A 22,544-nucleotide genomic window follows, 5' to 3' on the forward strand; every position below is an offset into this window, starting at 1 on the left:
ATTAATCCACCGTTTTCGCACGGTAACTCAAATATACATATTGCTGAGTTATTTTCACAACCTGGAAAATGGGTTGGGATTTTGTATTTTAGATTCATCTTAGAAATCAGAGGGAAGAATGTGTCAGTAGAGACTGATAGCATCGACCACTATCCAGATTCAAACTGGTCATCAGTCATTTTCTCCCATCCATTTTTGATTAATTACTTAGATTTTTAGCACAGAAAAATCACGTAGAAATCAAGCGTTAGATTCTTTACTCTTGTGTTTATGTTGACTGACTTCCCGTTTTCTCGTTATCTGTGTTGTTTTGTTATTGTGTCTTTTATTCTTTGTTTCCTGTTTTACTTTGGTATTTTTCTCTCCTCTCATTTCTGGTCCCTTTTCTTCTCTTTCTCTTTCGATTATACTTTGTTGATCCCAGAGCGGAAATTGTTTCTCTGCATTTAAACCCATCCTAATTTATGATCAGTGGACAGCCATTGTGCAGCACCTGGGAAGCAGTTTAGGGGTTCAGGGCCTTGCTCAGCGTCACCTTTGGCAATGGTGCGTGGTGGACTCGAACCAGCAACCCAAGCAAATCCCTCACATCCTGCTCTTGTCTTTCCTGTCGATGTAGATTGCCCCGCCCTGTTATCGCCACCTCTGTTGCATATTTAAGTCACTGTTTTCTCCTTATTCACTATCAGATTCGTCTTCGTATCTTGATGAGTGTTTCCTGTGTTAATTTGGATTCTGAGCCTGTCATTGGCGTTACCTAGCTTCACACAAAGACTGGAAGCATGGGCCATCAAAAAGAAAAACTACACCTTCCAACCACTACGTCAATTTGAGTTCTGCAAAAACAGTTCAACAGAAAATTAGCAGCTACAGAGTCAACAATGGGAGAATTTTCTGTTTTTAAATGTAGCCTACACTTTAGCTGCTCGCTAACCTACGTACTGACCAGTTTAGAGAAAGAAGAAACTCAAACTGTTTCCGTCCCTTCTATCCAGATGCTCCATGATAACACAAATACATTTTTTTCTGTAAATCGTCATGATTCATTTCAGCAGCGTATCTAATTTAAACACAACACGCTGTGATGACGAATGACCCTCAGCTACCAGCAGCCTGCTGCATGCTACGACACTAAGCATGCTAATAACAACTCACTGTGTTAAAAAACATATTGAGACTGGTTAAGAGGTCAAAGATCAGCTGTCTCCGGCCTGGTGAGAAATGTCTTGAGCCACGCCTCCTCCCCGCCTTGCCGGCTGTCCACACACACATAAAACCAGCGACAGCAGAGACTAGGTAAGGGAAGCAGACAGAGATGCTCAGCTGCTTTAAAATATATTCATACGTTTAATATTCATGGGCGGGTGAAGAGGGTGTTGGTGGAGGTTAGGGTGGTGCTGGTGGTGGTGGGAGGAGAGTTGTCTTATTCACAACAAAGAGACACAAAAGAGGGAGCTCCTGTTACCATCAGGACTAAGGCTCCCTGTTTGTTTGTTTTTCTAAAAAGGGAACAAGACTGACATTTTTGTGTGGAATGGTAAAACAAAAAATTAAAAGACCATATTTATGGGATTTTTAGGACATTATCACACTTTCCATTCCTGCTCAGTTCATAGATCTTTTTCCTTTCATGCCACTGGTTTCACTTAAAAAGACAATCAGTTTGCAGAGAGATCAATTCATCAGGGTCAGCATTTACACAATACCGCCAAAAGAATGACGCCGAAACATTAAAGCCATATAAGAACCTTTATTTTTATATCACCTGTTAATGGGTTACAAAGGGCTTCACAGGTGAACACACAGAAATCACGTGCCAAAACAATGAAACCGATTACTACAGGGTGTATTTGGGTGGTGGCAGATTGTTTGTTGTGGCCAAAGAAGGCCAGACTTCTGCCTGGGATGGTGCGTTTCTCAGTCGGAGCCTTACACCGTTTATCCATCTCCATTTGAGAGAACACATTTAGAGCTGTGATGTCTTTTTGAAAAGTAGTTGAACAGGCTGTACTTTTAGTTTTCAGACATATTCAAGTGCCTTACTTACAGAGAAGGTAGTGGCAGAAAAATCTCTCTTAGTTTGTGTTCTGTTTGTGCTGGAGTTTCCACAGGTAGTTTTAAGAACCACTTTACCTATTTACGACATGGCTAACTGAGCTAACTAGCTAATAGCAGTCAGTAGCAGCTATTACCTGGTATGTGATATGCTGCCCCCTAGTTTTGGGAGTATGAATTTGACAGGTGGAGACTAGTCTCAGTTCTTACACACTGCCCCTTTAAGGAAGAAATGGAGTACTTATTCTACCACTGCTCTTGGGTATCCATCTGACAGCATCACAGTCCTTCCTGTCCTGTGCAGTAAGGGACAGTAGAGTCTCTTTCACGTTTAAGAAATGTACACACTCCAACCACACTGAGATTAAAATGATTTGATTTGTAAACAAAAATGTAACCCTACTGACATCATCTTACAGTCGGGGAGGGTGGAGGGAAGAGAATTGTGTTGTGTCTTATAATGACTGTAAACTGTGTGTGTGTTCCTCTTTAAGACCAATGAGAGCACACGATGATGCTGAAACAGCAAAGAGATGAACCGAGGACACACTGGCTCTTAGTCCAAGTTCACACACACACACACACACACACTGCAGAAGACTGCAGCAGACAAAAAGGAGGTTCGGCGATCGAGGAGAGAGAGTGATCAAGACGGTCAGAAACATTTGGGGGGAGATGAAAAATAAGAAATAGATGTCACACTGCAATATACCTTTGGGATTAATGGTGTTTTCTGATATATTGAATGTTGCATTGTGTGTTGAGAAGATTCTCCTACTTCTTATGATAAAGTTTTTAAACCCCCCCTTGGATTAGCAGGAAAACACAACTTCACAAAGCTGAAAACAGCCCTGTTTTTCTGAAAAGTTTAGGAAAAGTAGGCTTTTTAGAGTTACTGTAAAAATACAACAGATTGGTTTTGGTACAGATTAAACAAACTAGATATAACATGTTAATTAGTGAGCTTAAGAGGTGTTGGTAGGTGGATTTGTTACCTTTAGACAGAGCCAGGCTAGCTGTTTCCAAACTTTATGCTAGGATAAGTTACCAGCTGCTGGCAGCAGCTTTATATTTAGAGGGTTAGTATTCTTAAACCTGGGCCCTATTTTGACATCTTTTGGGGTCTACATGACTAACGAAACGTGAGCCATGTAGACCCCAAAGCTGCAAAGGTTGAAACATAATCCTTGGAGGAAAATACGCCCATCAAAAGGAACGGATGCCTAAAGAGATGGACCTTGCTGTAGAGAGTAAGATGACTTACTGGTTGCTGTCGAAAAATCTTTTTTTGCTTAGGAAGGTTCTTAACTGAGTGAAGTGGCAGCCATGATAAGAGCTGGTCAAATTTTCTAAATGCTAAGGAAAGGTGCTTCAGTGGTTCCTTCCTCCTTTAGCATGGGGTACACCGGACCATCCTTTAGGAGAAAGGAATGGAGATAATGCCGTTCCACAACTCCTTACGGCAGCAACATTTAAACTGACACACCGTTCTTGAACTCAAGCGATAAAATCCATTGACCACATTTTAAAAAATCCTTGCAATGCATGACGGACAGAAATGCCCGTTTGGACTCATTTACGATACTCACAATGTCATTGTTTCTTTTGCTTTGCTGTGACCTAGTACTGTATCAACGCTCTTTTATATTTCGGATCTTTGAAATATACCAAAAAGTGTTGCTTTTGAATTTTCTACAAAAAAAGAAGAAATCCATTGACCATGACCGATAAAAGATGTTGATCACCATGTAAGTTACCTTTGGCTATTAAGGATTTTCTCTCTTGTGCCATAACTTGCGAATATGCACATGTTTTGATTCCTTAAGGTCAAGGATAAGTGGTTAGGAAACAACATTTATTTGACTTTTTCGACCACAGTCGTCTTCCCGCAACAACTAACCTTTCGCATGATTTCAGACCGAGGCTTTTGCCCACAAGGATTACACTGCAGACCTAGGGCCCCGGTTTAAAAATACCGTAATAACCAGTTACAGATGTGAGAGTGGTATCAGTCTTCTCACCTGATTCTCTACACGAAAGCAAATAACTTCGCTTTTGCCACCTGTTCTACAAACATCAACAGCAAAACAAACAGACTTTTTAATCAGCAAACACAATTCTTTGATAAACTTTTACATTTATCATGAGTCGATTCCAACAGTGTTCCTGCTGTGAAAAGTTCAACAACCGGTTCAAGACTTTTTTTACTGCTGAGATTCCCAACACACACAGACGCACACCATTGAGCCTCTTTAATGCCACATTTGTTTAAAAGAAGACTAACTTCATGTTGCCTCACTCCACACTCTATAAATAGGCTCTTTTTCCCCACTGAGAGGGGCGACCATTTACAGACTCAAAGTCTGATGCTCTGACCTCTGTAAGCTGGTGATTAGGAGACAACACTCGTCATTGTGTTGGAGATGTTGGTGGGGGGTGGGTTGTACTTCTTGAGACTCTACTTTTAAATCATGTCTGTTTTACCTACAGACAGAGCCAGAGACAGTTTGTCTGCAGAAATCAGAGAATTTGATTAAGTATAAAAGGATACCGTTGGGACCAAACATAAACAACCAGATTAGATCTTTGTAAAATCACACAGGAAGGTTTGAGTTGATTTCTCTCCATCTGTCAGTGTCAGACGTCACTTTGAAGAGATTTTGGTTTCTCTGAAATCAGCACTGTCGAGTCGGCCTCTGAGGTCAAAGGTCGGATCTTATTGGATGGCTTCCTGCCAACATGAAGCCAGTTTTGGTCCTATGAAATTCTACTACAGGGCTTATTCCTGTAGACTTATATTTGAGGAACAACATACAAGTATGAGTAAAGTAAGAGATCTATGAGTAACAATAGATACAAGTAAGACCAGCAATACTAGTAAGAGCTATTAACCTCTTCTGCAATTTTTATTTATATATTAATGTACACAACATTCTCTTCTTCTGTTGTCTTGGATGGTTCGATGAATTAATGTTATTTTAATTCCTTCAAAAACTTCACACAGATAATCTGCAAAAAACTTGATAAATTATAATCCATATATTGATCCATTAATTCATAGGCTGACTTGGACCCAAGAGAGACGAAACAGAGAACAGAGTTCTCCTATTTAATGTGTATATTAAGGGGAAAGTCATTTTTGGTTTGGGGCTTTTGAGAACCTCTTGTATATCTTTCTAAATATCTTAAATAATTGGATTTGTCCATTTCTAATGAATCTGCAAATTAAGGGGAAGTATTTTATATTTTACTTGAGATACTTTTCAAATTAGTTTTTTTTTTAAAGGCTTTGGTTTCTGTCTTTTCAAATTGATGGGAACATTAAGGGATCTCTGGTATTTTCAGGCGTGAATGAAGGAATGATTAACGATATTTTAATGGGTTGCGAGCAGCACAGTCATAGGTCAAACTGAATGCCTCAGCGTAAAGATCAGGGGCCGACCTGGGGTCAACAGCACCGCAGCAACAATGACATCACCACTTCAGACCACCAGTCAGTGTGTGTGTGTTTGTGTAAAGGCTGTATTTAGACTGACCTACTTTCTCTGTTGTGCTGGTTGGATGAAAACTGCATGTAAACACAGAGATCATAAAGCGCGTGTCACCTCGCTGACCCCAGCCTGCAGTCAAAACAACTGAGTGTTTTCCACAGAGGTCATTCTTCTGCTTTTTGAAAGCTTGTTATCTGTCGGCTTGGAAAGGCTGTGTCCTGAAATGGGAAAGGAAGAAGAGCCAAACATTACCCTCACACTTCCTGTTTTGAGGCTGGGCACCAAGACACTCTGTCAGAATATGTTAGAATAGAAATTGTCTATAGACCAATGTTGCAGATCTCTAAACCTTGTTTTCTTGGGAAGAAACGGTGCTTCACAAAGCGTTCAGATCTCTTAATCTAGTAGGGTGGTGATGGAGCAGCGGGTTAGACATGTGCCTTTAGTGTGAAAGACCACGGTTCGAATCCACTGCGTGACACCATTGTGTCCCCGAGCAAGACACTTAACCCCTAGTTGCTCCAGAGGCGTGCGACCTCTGACATATATAGCAGTTGCAAGTCAGCTAAATGAATAAATGTAATGTAGTAAAATGAGCAATACAATTGGGTAGAAATATACAAGCCTTGCATTTGAAAGTAATTTTTTAGCATCAAAATAGTACCAAAAGCATAAAACACTCACTTATCCATTTCAGAATATTATATATTATATTCTGACTATTGAAGCATATTTCAGCAATTTTGACTACTTCAATCTATAATAATACATAATAATTTATTAGTTCTTCTCTCCCTAGTTTGCACGTCATCATGTCTCTCCCTCGCCCTTTGTGTGTTTGTTTGTTTCTCCTCTCTGTGTGAATGCTGTTGTCCTCTGTTTGTGTGGTCTGTCCTTATTCCAGGTCTCTACGGTGGAGAGGAGGTGGTGTGGCTCAGATCCGAATCCTCCTGGATCCATCCTCTTCACTTATGTTTCACAATCAACAATTTGTCACCATAATTGTATGTACTTTGATTTTCTGATGGGAATCTATTCTGTACACTCAACATCTATTTCCTGTCTGTCCGTCCTGGGAGAGGGATCCCTCCACTGTTGCGCTTCCTGATGTTTCTTCCATTTTGGGGGGGAATTTCATCTCATCTGGTTCGAGGACAGAGGGTGTTGTGATTTGTGATAGTGGGCTATAGAAATAAAATTGACTGGACTAGTGGATTTTATTTTCTATTAATTATCAGCATCTGTAAAGTAACCAGTAATTACTAAAGCTGTTAAATGTAGTGGAGTAAAAAGTACTATATTGACTCTAAAATGTATTGATAAAGAGAAGTAGCATAAAATGGAAACGCTTATGTAACATACAAATACCTCAAAACTGTACTTAAGTACTGTACTTGATTAAAATATGGAGCTAATACAAAGACTAAATGAAACCCGTTATTTTGGGTATTTCAGGTTTTGTTTAAATATAAGGTGAAGCAGGACACGTTTGACAAATGCAGATCATGTAAAAGTGAGTTTTAACTGTGAAGAGCAGCATAGCAGTCGGCAGACCCTCACATCGCGTGGTCAGACTCTGAAAACCTCATTAATGTCCACAGAAAGACACTCATCCATCACTGAGCTCTGGTTCTTGGCTTCAGTCCCGGGCTCAAGCTGGACGTTGTGGAGGGTGTCGGCCTGAGCGCTGTGTCCTGGCCTGACCCCGGCCTCTCTCCTTATTCTGGGTCAGATTTAGCATCGCTGCCTGGTGCTGGCCTCCCGCCCAGCTGCCCGTGGTGCCTGGCTCTGACTGCCGTTAACCTCCATCGTCATCATCGCTCGGTGCCAAGAGGAAACAGGCTGCTGCAGGAAACAGAAGCTCTGTGTGAGGACAAACACTGGATTTCACATGGAGCCAGCAGCGCTGAGAGACACAATGACTCTTATAAAACATATCCTGATGATAATCAAACAAATAATCTCTTTAATTTAATTTTTTTCTCTTAAAATCCCCCTAAAGTAATATATTTATAATACATAAATCATCGTTTAATTTAACCTTTAGTTAAAGATTTTGTGATATACATTATTGTTTGGCTTTTCAACTGACCACGGACAATATCACCCTGTTTCTCTACTTTGTTTTCAAACATTTCTGATGTAAGAAAATAACCTTTAATATCATCAGAAAATGTTAATATGTCCAAATCCCATAGACAAACAAGATGTTTACATTTTGAAGAAATAATAATCTTTGTTAAACTTTAATTTACTCAGTAAGTTAATATTAAAATCTATCTTACAAGACAGACCTGAGAACAAACATATATACAGTTAGTGTATAATATCACAACAAGGCGAGGCAGTCACACACATACACACTAAAGGGATAGTTTGATGTTTTAAATGAGGCTGTATGAGTTACTTGTCCATAGTCAGTGTACCTGCTGTAGATGGCGATCAGTGTGTCCCCAGTTTGCAGGAGCAGAGAGAAGAGAGATGTACTGGCACAGAAGCTAAAGCAACGTATTGCTGTGGGAAGGGTCAGCAACAAAACATATTTCAGCCACCTAGAAAAAGGCCTAATGAAAAATTTTTAGCATGTTCAGATATTAAATTACCAGTAAATAGAACTTAAACATCCTTCAAATGAATCAGTATTTTTAACTTTGAATCTTGCTTCCACAACATCCCATGTTTGGGTAATAAATGTACTGTTTGCCTTCATTTTTCCAAATAACTTTGCTTAAACTGGAGGTTTACAATTGGCTGCTTGTGTTTCTTGCTACTGAACCTATATACATGTTACGTGTCCTGGGCAGATCAGATAGATATAAGACATTAAAAAACTTCAATCATAACAGACAAATGAATGAAGTAAAGATAATGTTTATTATAACAGATGATGTGTGATGATTAAGTCTGGACAGAAAATCTTTGGCAATCTGGTAATGTAGGGGCATCTGCCCTGAGCAGCAGCAAGAATATATCCCTCCATGGATTCCAGACACTGGTGGCGCTGGCACTGGAGGCTGATGACTTGGCTGAGGCTGATGGCTGAAGAAGGTGATGGAGTGAGAGCAGGAAATATGAGTGAGCATGCGTAAAAGAAGTGAACGGCAGGAGGGTTTTAGAAATAAACCACCGGCTAAGCATGCAAAAGAATCGTCTTCCCGACTGAACTTTTGCTGGAGCTTCATAAACTGTAATTGCATTGAAGAAGCATATCGGAAGGACTGAAATCCGATTAAAACCACCTCGGGAGGTGGTATGAAACGCAATCTAGCCAGATGCTGAAACGTGTAAATAGATCCATCTCTCCAAGATGCATAATCTTTACTCCTCAAAGCTGTAACTACATCAGTAACCAATCACAGGATCTGCTGTCTGTGATAATGGCAGCTGAAGTTACATCGTCTGAGCCTGCCCAGAGAGCGATGGTAATGGGCACACCCTGATTTGAATGTAGCCCGTGAATACCAAGGCAGATTGCATTGCATGAGGATTAGATTTGTGATCTGGCCAACAGAGACTCGTATATGTGGCTGAGTGTAAACCAACTCGTATCAAATCCTATCTGGATTTTAATTGGGACACTTGAAATGACTAGAGTAAAAGGTGTCTCTGTTGTGTCCACGTTTTCCCATCCCATTTCCATGTGTTTTCCTTCCCACTACAACCTTACCCTACTACTAACATCAAGCACAATTTGCAACACTACAGAAAACACTATTCACAGGAAAAACAGGATTTAACACAAAACCAGATCCCAGATCCAAGCAAGCAGCTTAGTGAGAACATTATTATCATTACTGATAGAAATGATGGACAATGAAGATGTGAAGATGTAATAAACAGGAATTGTCTGTTAAATTTATTGAAGCACAGGTGTAGAAAATACACGTCTTAGGGTCAAAAGATGTCGACAATAATAAATCCCAGAGCAAATGAAGCCATTACTGAAGCAAGAGAGCATCTGGCAGCCGGAGCAGAAACGTCCACACAGATCCACTTCTGGGGAAACCCTTCATCTGCCGTCTGGGCTTCCAGGTTTTACCGTCGACGGCGTACTCCAGAGTCATGCTCCTGTTGAGCGTGAACACAGAGTCACTTCTCACCACAGCTGTGAACAGTGAACCTCTGCTGTTGGCAAAGTGTCCGGGCAGAGACGACCACTGGCCCGAGCTCAGATTATAACAGTCCATCAGGCATCTCAGGAAGTCGTCCGACGGCCCGTTTCTCATGACATACAGGTTGTCTCTGTGGCCGACCATGCAGTGGCCGTAGCTCTGGTGCCTGATCAGAGTGGTAACAAGCCGCCACTCATCTTTTCTTGAGACATACTCGTAGATCTCTGTGGTCTCCATCGGCCTCCATAAACATACAAATATCCTGCTCATGGCTTTGGTGCACGCAGCGCCCGCCACTGGTCGAGGTAAGTGAGCAGCAAACGCCCACCTTCCGGTCTTTACGTCATAGGTTTCCACAGATGACATAACTGTTCGCTCGTATTCTCCTCCGATGACGTAAAGATGACCGTCTACACCCACAAGGCTCAGATTGTATCGCAGCTGTGCTGGACCGGAGATTCTGGTCCAGCTGTTGTTTTCAACGCTGTAGCAGAAACAAGAGTCCACGACTTGTTTATGAACTCCATGAACTCCTCCGACAATGTAGAGTTTATTGTCTAAAACAGTCACTCCCGCCATAGAGGTGCTGGCCTGTAGTGGAAGATCTGTTAATACTTTCCAGTTATTGGAAGTTTCATCGAGGTAGCAGACCGTCCTGGAGGCAGCATGTACCGTTTCATCCACACCGCAGGTCACATGGGCCCCCACTGCCACAAAAACACTCGGGGTCAAAGACTCCACGTAGGAGATCATCTCCGACGGCAAGGTTTTCCTGACCTCTGCCTCCAGGTCAGCGTACATGTTTCGGATGAACAGCGCAGCAGCGTGGTAAAGGTCTAAGAGGCCGAAGGTTGCAGCGGTGTGATACATCAGCAAACAGTTGTCAGAATCAATGAGGTCGATCAGATGCTTGGTGAGCGGTGCCACCTGCAAGAAAGCAGCACATTCGATGGCCTCAACAATGTCGTCGCCATCAAGGACGGGCAACTCACCTCGTAAAACCGCCAAGGCGATTAGGAAACCTTGCGCATGCAGAGACTTGAGGTGGATTTTTTCCTGCCGACACTCCTTCATCCCAGAGCGAAACAGAGCTTGGAAATAGTCACAGCTCTGAACAAGAAACATCTTCTCCTCAGAGAAGTGAGTGTCTCCGACCACGATAATCATCTTAGCTGAGACGAGAGCAGGGGCACAACATGGCAGATATCTTTTGTCTGCACTGTCACAGCTGCTGCCGTCCTCTGACATTACTACTCCCTGACTGTGACGTTCGTAGAAGCGTTTCCAAAACGAACGAAGCAGCTTCTCTCTTCGGGGAGGCTCAGTTCTTTCACAGCTTTCAAAATAGACTCAGCTAAAAATAGAAGAGAACAAATGACCTGAGTCACATTCATGTTGTGGACTAGAGGGCATCAAGTGAACACAAGGGTAGCGGTATCTGCTGCTGCAAACTTCAAGTATCAGATCAACCAAAACACTTAGCTATGGAGGTATCTAGCCATGATGATAGTTTTGGAGAGAGTTTTGAGATCTCCATTGCTCAGCCCAAAATAACAAAATCTAAAAAAAAAAAATGCTTTAAAGACATAATATCCTGGTCACTTTGTGAACAGTTTTCAAAATCGTCCCAACAAGCAATCCATACTGCATTAGTCAAGGCAGAAGAACATTGAGGTCTTGTCCTCCGTATATTAAACATCTAAATCCTGGCTACGGATTGGTATTTAGGCACTAATTCAATATGATCACCGATTGTCTACCCACAAGCCAGATGTTCACAGTTCTCATGCCTAAATTAATTGAGTTTACCACCAATTTAGTCTTGAGATATACAAGGTAGTGTGTAGCGTACATAATAATAATGTCAATAAGATTTGGTTTACTGATCAAAATTTAACCGGTGGTGTGTAGCGTTGTGTGTATTGTATTATGATATAGAAGACCAGTATATCTTTGGAGGATTCAAACAGGATGCCTAAAACATGTAAATTTCTGTGACCACGATGTTGCTTACGTCTCCCATGGAGTACAATAGCAAAAGGGAAGAGACCCTGTTTAAAGGAAAGGCGGTACAGAAGGTGAGTCTCAAACGTTCCTCATATTGACTAGAGGCCTAACATTTCAGGTTATAACTATTTACACAGAATTTTGTGTAATTATAATACTACTTATTTGACTCTCTTACACATTTTGCTGCTGTATAATTGATTTTGTTACAGAGAATTAGATGAGACCACTCTCAGAAGTTACACCCAGCAGCTGCTTTGCTTAGCTTAGCAGAAATACTATAAACAAAGGGTGCTGGTAGGCAGATCTTGTTACATTTGAACAGAGCCAGACTAGCTGTGCTAGTCAGCTGTTAGCTTAAGCTCCATAGCACAGACATGAGAGTGGTAGCGAGCTTCCCATGTTCCGAGCTGTCAGTGCAAGACTCCGGAAAGATGAGGGGAGGTGGACTCTGTGTTTTACTTCGATGAGGATTTGTGCTCAAACGCAGTCAAGATGGACTCTGTTTCCCAAAATGTCAGACTGTTTATTGTGAAGATGAAACTTTCATATAATCATCTGGTTGCTGCTGTTTACGTTCACCCGAGATGCAAATTCAAAAAATGCACTGTGGAATGTTTGCGGTGGATACGTGTCTGTATATGTGTATATAATTAACTGTATATACCGTTTTATTTTACTTTATATGTTACCATATTTGAATATAGGCCTACACTTAATTATATGTTGTGCGTGTTTCATGAGGGAACTACAAATTTAGTTTCGTTATGCAGCCTTGTGCTGTATAATGACTAATAAACAACCTTGTAGGCCTACCTTGTATCTAGCTTTTTCTTTACATCAATCATCAAAAATGTTGAGATAAAAAAGTTGTCCTTTAGACCAATATTTAATGGAACGATAGGAGAGTAGTATTGATTTTCTAATCCAACTCTCTGCCAGAGAGTGAATACGCTTATTTCCTAAAATGTCAAACCATTATTCCTTTAAAGTGTAGCATTTAAATAAAATGAATGGTAAATAATCATGACCAATTTGACATATAAATTTGCCTTTATGTGTTAAAACACCAGATTATTACAAATAAGACAATGCAATTTCACATGTAGAGTTGAAAATCTCTTAACATGTTAACATTCATAGGAAACTAGGCTTTTTGGACCTATATGCTGAAGAGCCAATGAGAAAAGCTAAATATTGTGAAATTTCAGATTGGATGTGGAGATAGATTCAATGTGTTGAGGATTCATTCTGCTGAGAGTCATGTGTCACACACATAGCTCTGTGGTTTCAATAGTGAAAACAAACAATGATGACAAACCTCCTGATCATGATGCAAGTCTCTCAGTTTGAAGATGTTTGTCTCCAGAGAACAACAGCAGCTCTCTGATCTTTAAATCTGTTTTCTGTCAATCTACCGCTTTACATTCACGTACAGTAAGGGGAGGAGGGGTTGACCTAGATTTGGGGCAGTAATACAGCAAGTCACGTGACCTGGCTTCTGCCTGCCTCCTCAGTCAAAACAATCCCACCTCCTCCTGCTCTGTGAGCAGACAGAGGGGATTGTGGGAACATTGTGCTGCAGCTTTGATCTGTCCATCCAGCTGCAGGTGCTTCTCCACTCTACTCGGTTACAGCAGGATGAAATGATAGGATTACACATAAAAATGCAGTTTAATACTGCATTGTGTTGTTTACGCCAAGTAGATATATGTTACGTCGGAAAAAAGGGAGGTAAATAACTTATTTAATTCAATAATCAGCAGCAAACAAGCTCTGATAAAACCACTGCACACCTGCCCAGCAACACACAGCCTGTGGTGGAACATATCTAAGTACATTTACTTACAATACTGCACTTAAGTAGAGTACAAATTTGAGGTACTTGTACTTTACTTGACTGGATTCTTCTCATGGCACGTTTTGTACTCCACTACGTGGAAGACGTAATTTCTTCTCTCTTTATTTAATGTAGTTTCTACTTTCCAAATTAAGATTTTTGCGCACAAAAGTATAGCTGAAACAATTAGTCAATTAATCAATTAACAGAAAATTAATTGGCAACTATTTTGATAATTGTTTAATCGTAATTTTTCATGTCAAAACATTTAATGGTTCCCGCTTCACAAAATTTGAGATATTCTGCGATTTTCTTTTAATGAGTTTGATAATTTAATTTTTTTTTTAATGATTCTTAGATTTGGGCTGCATTGTGAAGGTTTCACTTTGGGCTTCGTGGGGGCATTATTTTCTGAATTTTTACAAACTAAACAATCAGTGAATACAGAAAATAATCAGCAGATAGAAAATAAATATTTATTTATGAAAATAAATATTAGTTGCAGTCCAATTCAAAATAGTTCAATGGCTCCAGCTCAACAACTACAGCTTTTACTTTGATGCATAAATAATAATAACATAATGATAAAATATATATTATAGCACAACAGTCACAGGGTATATTTTATACTGCTACATATTTACTGTTAATACTTTAAGTAGGCAACGTTTACTGATTATACTTCAATGTACAACTTATACTAGTAACAGAGTATTTTTAGGCATTTAATGATATAAATAGTAATAAATAGTAATAGAGTGTGTGTATATGGAAATGGACAATTGTGAAAATTTACAGTAAAAACTTTTTTACAAATAAATCCATAGACTATTCAGGTTTTATCCACATGACGGTTCTCTGGGTGTTGTTGGGTGTGTTTGAAAGTAAAAAAGGGATTTTATTTAAACTGCTGAGATTAATGTAATTTTATTGTAATCGCTGAAACACCCTTATTCTCTGTGGACAATGTGCTTTTGATCGATACACACAGAGTCTGAGTGTTGCAAATTTACAATTATACTATTTCTTAAATCTTTCAATTATTATCATATAATTTGAATAATTAATTCATTTGTTAATTAATGTAAGTCATTATTGGGAAGCCTCTCTTCTCTTCTCTCTGATGTGCCGCAGCACTGACGGAGTGACCATCTTTGAATCCCTGCGCCTTTTCTACTACGTAAAACTAGTCCGTGTGTTTTCTCATTGGTTTAATGCTCATTTTTCTCGACACCGATTTAAATTCACGTTGAGCCGATGCGTCTCGACACGCCGCTGTTTACGTATGTGTGACAGTTTGGGTACGAAGCGGCAGGTAGTGTGGCGTTATTTAATGTTCAGGCGGAAGGATCTATGTGATCTTTGTAAATATTGGCAGCGGCGGACGGAGGGGCAGAGTGGCGCGCTTCTCTGGACGCTGATTTATTTATCTGTGTAAATGACCGGACTACGGATGGATTTTGCGCGTGTTTGCGCACTATTCTGCCCGTAACGAGGGTCGAGGACTCCGCTGTGTTATCTGGGATTTAGTACGCCAATATTTTCCGGGTGTGTTTTCATTTTTTTTGGGAGAAGTCACGAGCAGCATGCTGCTCTCTAAACTGGGCTCCTTCTCTCACATCCCGTCCAGCATGGATCTGCCGGCAAAGCTGCAAGGTATCGGTGTTAATGTGAATGCCGTCGTATTCTGTGACCGGGTAACTTTCTCCTGATCTAAACCTGATCTAACCAGCCGTGTCATCTCTGGGACACCTAAACAAAACCTTAACACCGTGTTCATCCAACAGCAAACCCTCAAATTCATTAATCAGGTTACAGAACCTGACGGTCCACACAATAATAACAGAAACTAACGGCCATTTTCTAGCCGTTATTATTCGGTTACATGCACACGTTTCTTACTTTATTTATAAGAAACATCATCTGACAACCTTAATTTATTCAAATAGACTCAGCCGATGACCTCGAAAGAACTATATCTTCACGTTAGAGAGAAAAACCGGCTGCTGTTTAGTGTTTTCAGTGAAGAAACCAGAGTGAGTATTTAAATCCATACATTTTCCATCCATTACTTACCGTTAATCGATGAGTGGGTGTGTGCCACATTTGATGACCTTTCAATTATAAATCACGCTGGGGCTATTCTGAAAGTCCTGGTGTGTTGCCAAAATGTGTAGTTACCTTGTAATAAAAAAACGTCGTCTCCACAGTTGAAACGGCATCTGTTTCTTTTTTTAAACACCGTTTAAAGAGTTGACACTGGAGACGACGGTGGGCCACCATTTTTAAACGGCTGACACAAGAACAACAAGTCACCTGAGGACATTTGGTTTATGTGCTCGAGTGTATGCAGCGAATTAAGGCGGTATTTTCTTCATCTTTAAACACATTAATCAAATAATAATGATAAATTAGGTGTAAAGATGACGCTGCGAATCAAAAACACCGGCAGGAGGAGGAGGGAGGTTAAGTTACAGATTTTGGCGCAGCACTACAGCGTCAAATCCGTCCAAATACCATGCAATATAGTCCTTTATTTATTATTTTGTGTGTGTGTTTTCAGCCAAAGCGGAGAAGCAGCCGTTTGAGAAGCTGTACCGGCTGGACTCGGTGCTCGGCAGCGGAGGATTCGGCACAGTCTACTCGGCTGTCCGCCTGGCCGACGGGCTGCCGGTAAGAGCGGGGAGCCGCTTTGTTTTGGTCCCAGCACATGGCCGCGGCTGGCAGCTTTAAAGCTACCGCACAGCAAGCAGCTGCACTTCCGGTCTCTGCCTTTTAAAATAAAAGCCTCACCGAAGTCTTTTAAAACATATCGTTAATGATTTTAAAGTTCTTTCTTGAGCTGGGAAACAGCTGCTGACAATCTTCCCACAATATTATTGGTAATGTTTATATGTGAGCCGTTTTCCTTTCTGGGGAAATAAAAAGCAAAAGACTTCGAGTTTCAAGATCTGCACCCATCATTGACAGTGTTTCTGATTTCTCAAAGAACACGTAGTAGGAATCAGTGTGTTTATGCACAACACTAGATGTTTGAGCTCCCCTCTCAGCTGATATGAAATTTACCACAAGGATGCTGGATGTTAGTTGCAGGGTCATTTAATGGTTTGTCACCCCTTGAAATAATTGATTTAATCTATATTTTCATGTATTTCATACGTGATGTGCTATATGTCATAAGTCCATGAATGTACCTACTTCTATCTAATCATTGGTGTATTTAGCATTATTTAAAATATTAAGTGTTTGTATATAAATTAAACTGCTTGTTTTTCAATTAGCTGTGTGTCTCATTTAAAACTGTCTGTGTTTAGATTTGGACTGACTAAAGTAAAACATTTGCAGATTATCACCACTGTATCCAACAAGAACTCATGTGTTGACAGTTGTTCTTTTATTTTGAAGGCAGTGTCTATTCCCTGTACTTCCTGTTTTACTGTTGTCAGCTGTGCAACTTGACACAGGGCAGTCACGCATGGCATGTGGTCTTTGTTTTCACAAAGAAATGTGGCCCAAGAAGATTTACTCTCTTCTTGTATTGAACAGTAATCTTACTATTTTGCTTTACACTGTAATATTCTTCACGCAAATCTTTTTTTAAGCATAAGCAAAGGAACACATTCAAATACTTAAGCAGCAAACAAAAAGCTTCATGGTGACAGTCACATATTTCTATCATGACTGCTGTTTATTCTGTGTTTTTATACAGACAAAATCTATTCTAATATATATATATATATATGGAGGCTGTATGTTAATAGTGTTGTTTATGTTTACATGCAGGTGGCGGTGAAGCATGTGTGCAGGGACAGAGTAACTGAGTGGGGCTCTCTGGTGAGATTTACCTGCATTTCACTTGAGGAGGAACTGTTTCAATAACAACTTCTTGGCAGTTTGATTACCACTTCAGCGGCTCTATTAGTTAGTTTATAATTTAATTCTCAAGTCTCACTGAGATCAAGAATCTTTTTCAGACATATCTTTACATGCCTCCCACATTGCCTACACCAGCTTCAACTCATTCCATTCTTAAGGAATAGTTAAAATCCAGTTTCTGATTTCAGTGTGGCACAGCTACAATAAACTTAAAATGTCCTCTGACGTGACTTAATAACTACTATATTTAAATGTAATCAGAGAGCAGAATCATTGAGGCAGGATTTTCTTCACTGACCTTGAAAATACATTTTGTTTGGTTAAGGGTTAAAACAGGCTTCCTTTTGTTAACTGAAAGCTGAAACACAAACTGTGTACATCACAATGTGGAGTGGCAGAAGAGGAACAAGAATAGATCCCTGTGGGACACTTTAACTACAGTTTGAAATTAAGAACGTATACCATATATTGCATAATGTTAATATACGCTACTTTTCAGAAAGTTTTTATGGCATTGTTTTCGTCTGTCATTACTACAATAATAACATCTTTTAGAGCTGCAACTAATGATTATTGTCACTGATTAATTTGCCTATTATTGTTTTGTGGATTTAATCAATCTGTCTATAAAATGTCAGAAAGTAGTGAAAAATTACCACAATCTTATCCATCACACAATCACACTTGCCGCATAAAAATTACTAAAAGTGTTTGTCGATATGACTCATTGGCTAATGAGCTCACGTGTTACAATTATTACCAACTATAATTTTATGGACTGTGAGTTGATGATATATTTTTAAACATTCTCTTTGATACACTCAGTGTGGCGCCGTGGTTCCTCTGGAGATTGTGCTGTTGAAGAAGGTGGGCGGGGCGTTTGGCGGCGTGGTGCGGCTGTTGGACTGGTGGGAGCAGGTGGACGGCTGGCTGATGGTGATGGAGCGTCCCGAGCCGGGGCAGGACCTGTTTGATTACATCACAGAGCGCGGAGCACTGGACGAGGCCGCAGCGCGTGGCTTCTTCCTGCAGGTGCTGGAGGCCGTGCGTCACTGCTACACCTGCGGCGTCGTCCACAGAGACATCAAGGACGAGAACCTGCTGGTGGACCTGAAGACCGGACAGATCAAACTCATTGACTTTGGCTCAGGGGCCCTCCTCAAAGACGCCGCCTACACCGAGTTCGATGGTGAGTCCGATCATCTAGCTGTCAAAGAGCTGTCAGTCATCATGGCAACAGCAGATATTGACAGGAAGAGGAGAGGGAAGTTTTGTCTGTTGGTTTGACTCTTTAAGGTTGGAAAGTGTGTGTGTGCTGTTCTATCCTATATCTAATATATTCCTGTTAGGACCAATTAAAGTTTCACATCATGCTGGTATTGTTTGGAGAGTGGGGATTTTTCTTTTGGGAAATTTGAGAACATTTTCACAGCGTTGTAATCATGTTTGGGTTTGGGATTACGATATTAAGGGTAAAAGTGACTTCTGTCCCATCATGCACCTGTTCGATTATGTCGGGTGAAGGCGGTGTTTTCCAGAAACATCAGCTGCTACTCTTTTCACCAGCAGCCGTCGCACACGAGCAGCATGATGATGATCTGTTTCCACTACTTGTGATTCTGTTGTCATACAGTTGAATATATAAAAAAACACCATCGCCTGCAGGTACGCGGGTGTATAGTCCTCCAGAGTGGATCCGTTTCCACCGGTACCACGGCCGCTCGGCCACCGTCTGGTCGCTCGGTGTGCTGCTGTATGACATGGTGTGTGGAGACATCCCCTTTGAACAAGACGAGGAGATCCTGAATGGACGGGTCTACTTCAGACGCGAAATCTCCTCAGGTCAGTTCGAGTGTGACGCGTCAGCTCTGATTGATTTCCATGCACTGATTGTAGGTAATTTCTGTGAAAAGTATGTGGACAGCCCAGCCTTTAGGAAATAAGTGGTGGTTTGCAGACACAGCATTTGTGTTGTGGTTGGCACATGGCCAGAGAAGAGGCTCTGCCTCAAAGACTCAGCTCAGGGCAAAAAAATAAATTTTTATTGTGTTTGAGAGATGTGACAATATTAAATAGGAAGTTACCTTCAGTTCAGCCTTTGTATCGTATTTTCTGTCGCAGACTGCCAGCAGCTGATTGGCTGGTGCCTGAACCAGCAGCCATCTGACCGGCCAACCCTGGAGCAGATCCTCCTCCACCCCTGGGTGACGGGCAGCAATGGACAGCAGACGGACAGCGGTGGCGTCACGCTCCACACCATCACAGTTGACTCCTCCTCGTCTTCCTCCACCAGCCAGCAGAGCATCTGATTGGTCAAAGGGAGGCTGCCGGGGGTCGTGGTGTGATCTTGATTCACAGATGTCCTCCAGTGGTGTTTGACTTCAGTTACCTTGTGGTCGCGGTCACAGTTAAGGTTGACTCCGCGCTGCTCCACGTTGCCCCTTTCCTGCTCACTGACTATGGAGCCTCAACACCTGCGTAGTTTTCCGTCTGGTGTTCCTCGTTCAGAGTGCCTTGAGTTTGAAAGCAGCTGTGGGAGGAGCGTCTCAACGCTAGCCAGCTGTAGATCAGTAGCGCGTTCAGCCCCGACAAAACGTAGCAAAGCATTTATTAAAACGGAAACGGTGGTGTGTTGAACACCCTGTTGTGTTACGCAATCGTTGCAGTTATGGCAGCTGAGAAGGCTATTTTTTGAGGAGCCTAATGAAATTAGTTTGTTCACATGTTTAATACTACAAAGTGTGCTTGATGTTACCGCTCTTGCCGTCCAGAATAGCAGAGAACATCCCGATAAAGCGAAGGGGTTTGTGGAAACTGCAGGGCGGGGTTTATAGGCCTATACACGTCGCTGCAGATTAAGTAACCCCTCGGACACACCCACCAAACAAGAGGAAACCTCAAAGCCCGTTCGACACTGTTTTTGAGGACTCGCATCATTCAACCCGGGAACCGAAACAAAACAGTGCACACTGTTTTCAGACTGAGCGTGCCCCAGGAGTCCGTCTGGAGGTGTGGAGGGTTCCTTAAGTTTAGATAATAAAGTTGGAACCCACAGAATCGTTATAGAGGAACCCAGTCCAGTTATTTTGCCCCAAAAATAGTTTTGCAGATAAAGTGGTTTACTCAACGACTCCATTTCTGCAGTGATGGGCCACATGATTATAATACATATTATAATTACATGTAGACATGTGACACTTATTTTCACTGTTGATCAATCTGTCAATTATTTTGTCCTTTCAATTGTCTAGTCAACAATAGAGAGGTCAGGTCCCTCCCCTTACCACGGACCGCCATGGGACCTTATACCGCAGTTTGTCGTGAATCTGTGCAAGTACAAAACTGAAAATCTGTAACTACAAAGAATACACACCTAAAAGTTAAGGGACTTCGCCTTTTCTATATGGACGCACATTGCTTTCACCAAAAGAAAAGCCTACCTACGACTTCTGTATCTCATCATTACACCATGATCATGTTTGGCGATGGCTGTCAAAACAAAAAAACTGTTTTCTGTGGCTGAAATTCACAGAATCTGATGGGTCACAGAATTTTTCGCCTGTTGTCTCGTCATTGTGAGATAGTACGTAATAATTACAAGATCAGGCCTTTCTTTGGTGAATGCAGTCTGTACAATAAGATGTGAGACAACAGTGACAAGTTAGACCAACTGTCCAAAACCCAAACAAATTCAGTTTAAGGAGTCCTCTGAGGAACACCACCCACCTTGTGATGTCAGCGTGGGACCCGGCGAGCTACTGGAAACACACATGCCTCTGTAGAGCTTGGACTGGCTCAGGACACCAGACCCTGGTCTCAGTTCTGATACCAAAACATGACTGTTTGATACTTGCTATGCTGAGTTTAAACCTTTATTTATTTTTTATTTTTATTTTTTCATGTAACTAACATCTCACATCCTCTGAACACAGAAGGACTTTTCCCAACTAAAACAAAGGCTAGAAAGGAACAAAATTGTGATTTTATATCAGGAGATAATGTGTGTTAAAGTAAATCTGTCCCAGCCTCTCAGGTTAGCTCCCGGCTCAGAACTTTATCTCTCTACAGTTGAGGTTAATCAAAACCGTTTAGTTGATTTTTTTTTTTTTCTCTGTTTTCTGTTTCAGTATTTACACCACAGCATTACTTATGATGAGATACATGTTATTCTTTAAAGTTTCCACAGCCAGTTCAGCCTCTCTCTCAATTCAGTTCAACTCAGCGGGGCTTAATTGGCATGGGAAACAAGCGTTTACATTGCCAAAGCAAGTGTGAAATAAAAACATGTACAGTATATAAACAGAAGAATTGTGATTTCTCATTTAGTTTTTAAAGGCTCTCAGAGGAAATGCCGGCGCTCAGCTTTATCCTCATCACTTTGTTTGAATTGTGTTCTGAAAACAATATCTCAGTCTGTGAGTGTAAAATGCACAGTCAATGCAAATATTTAGTTTTGTATTTTGAATATATGTATTTGTTTTTTATACTGTATATATTTTTTTGTACATTTCTGAGTTTTATTTATTTAGTGAAGGGGCGTTCCTTATCATTGCATTATTTAAGTTGTCTTAACTGTTATAAAATGATTATTTCATTTTCATTTTTGCTTAAAACAAATAAAATCAGCGTCAGGTTTGAGTTTGGTCACGTTAGGCTTAAGAGTTTAAACTAATTTCTCATTATATGTGTTACAGTTTTTGGTGTTATATACAATTGTCACAGAGAAGTATTTTTTCATAGAAAATTTTCAATTAAACTTCTCATATATAAACTGATTTTCTGTGTGACGTGTTGACTCCTTTCAGACTTTTCTGTACCAACCACATTACTTAACAAATAGCTTCAGATTTACACAATTCACCTGAATTAATGCCAAACCTTGTTTCAATCATTTCACGGATTAATTTAAACATTCATATTACATAATTTTCAAGACTACTTTGAACAGCCACCTAAATTAAAGTAAAAATAACACAAACAAACTAACCGAGCGAGGCAGTGGTAGACCAGCAACTTTAGTGTTCTGCCTGGTAAAATTACTGTTTTGATCAATGGAGTCTGGTGGTTTTGATGCGTGATCAAGTCAAGTCTATTTATAAAGCACATTTTAAACAACCACTGTTGAACAAAGTGCTGTATGAAGTAATGCAATCAAAACAACAG

General features: G+C 40.7%; 2 protein-coding genes across 9 annotated transcripts; one reads left to right on the plus strand and one right to left on the minus strand.

Annotated features, from left to right (window-relative positions):
* Window positions 1–7,031: 7,031 nt before the first annotated feature.
* kbtbd13b (kelch repeat and BTB domain containing 13b) lies at window positions 7,032–16,009 on the minus strand. Of its 8 annotated transcripts, none has more exons than XR_006822973.1 (3): window positions 15,687–16,009; window positions 7,973–8,060; window positions 7,032–7,391 (listed from the first exon to the last, which is right to left on the minus strand). XR_006822973.1 is itself a non-coding variant. In XM_046038721.1 (2 exons), exon 2 carries the CDS (start codon window positions 10,904–10,906, stop codon window positions 9,485–9,487), a length of 1,422 nt encoding a protein of 473 aa, XP_045894677.1. In that variant the 5' UTR covers window positions 10,907–11,012; window positions 15,687–15,998; the 3' UTR covers window positions 9,393–9,484. The 8 variants fall into 8 exon arrangements, 4 of the variants coding, with proteins under 4 accessions (XP_045894677.1, XP_045894676.1, XP_045894678.1 ...); XR_006822975.1 differs by having other exon boundaries at window positions 7,032–7,388; window positions 15,582–16,009; XR_006822972.1 differs by having other exon boundaries at window positions 15,582–16,009.
* LOC123962538 (serine/threonine-protein kinase pim-3-like) lies at window positions 14,895–22,156 on the plus strand. The gene is made up of 6 exons (XM_046038726.1): window positions 14,895–15,161; window positions 16,069–16,178; window positions 17,289–17,339; window positions 18,207–18,570; window positions 19,047–19,223; window positions 19,503–22,156. Exons 1-6 carry the CDS (start codon window positions 15,092–15,094, stop codon window positions 19,688–19,690), a joined length of 960 nt encoding a protein of 319 aa, XP_045894682.1. The 5' UTR covers window positions 14,895–15,091; the 3' UTR covers window positions 19,691–22,156.
* The last annotated feature ends 388 nt before the right edge of the window (window positions 22,157–22,544 follow it).

Source organism: Micropterus dolomieu, linkage group LG22 (assembly GCF_021292245.1).
Source record: "Micropterus dolomieu isolate WLL.071019.BEF.003 ecotype Adirondacks linkage group LG22, ASM2129224v1, whole genome shotgun sequence".
NCBI lineage: Eukaryota > Metazoa > Chordata > Actinopteri > Centrarchiformes > Centrarchidae > Micropterus > Micropterus dolomieu.

Bases quoted from the DNA above. Each gene is read 5' to 3' on its own strand.
- kbtbd13b (XM_046038721.1), bottom strand. From the start codon at position 10,906: ATGTCAGAGGACGGCAGCAGCTGTGACAGTGCAGACAAAAGATATCTG.
- LOC123962538 (XM_046038726.1), top strand. From the start codon at position 15,092: ATGCTGCTCTCTAAACTGGGCTCCTTCTCTCACATCCCGTCCAGCATG. The intron at 17,340-18,206 runs GTGAGATTTACC...TGATACACTCAG, and splicing joins TAACTGAGTGGGGCTCTCTG to TGTGGCGCCGTGGTTCCTCT. The intron at 19,224-19,502 runs GTCAGTTCGAGT...TTTCTGTCGCAG, and splicing joins CAGACGCGAAATCTCCTCAG to ACTGCCAGCAGCTGATTGGC.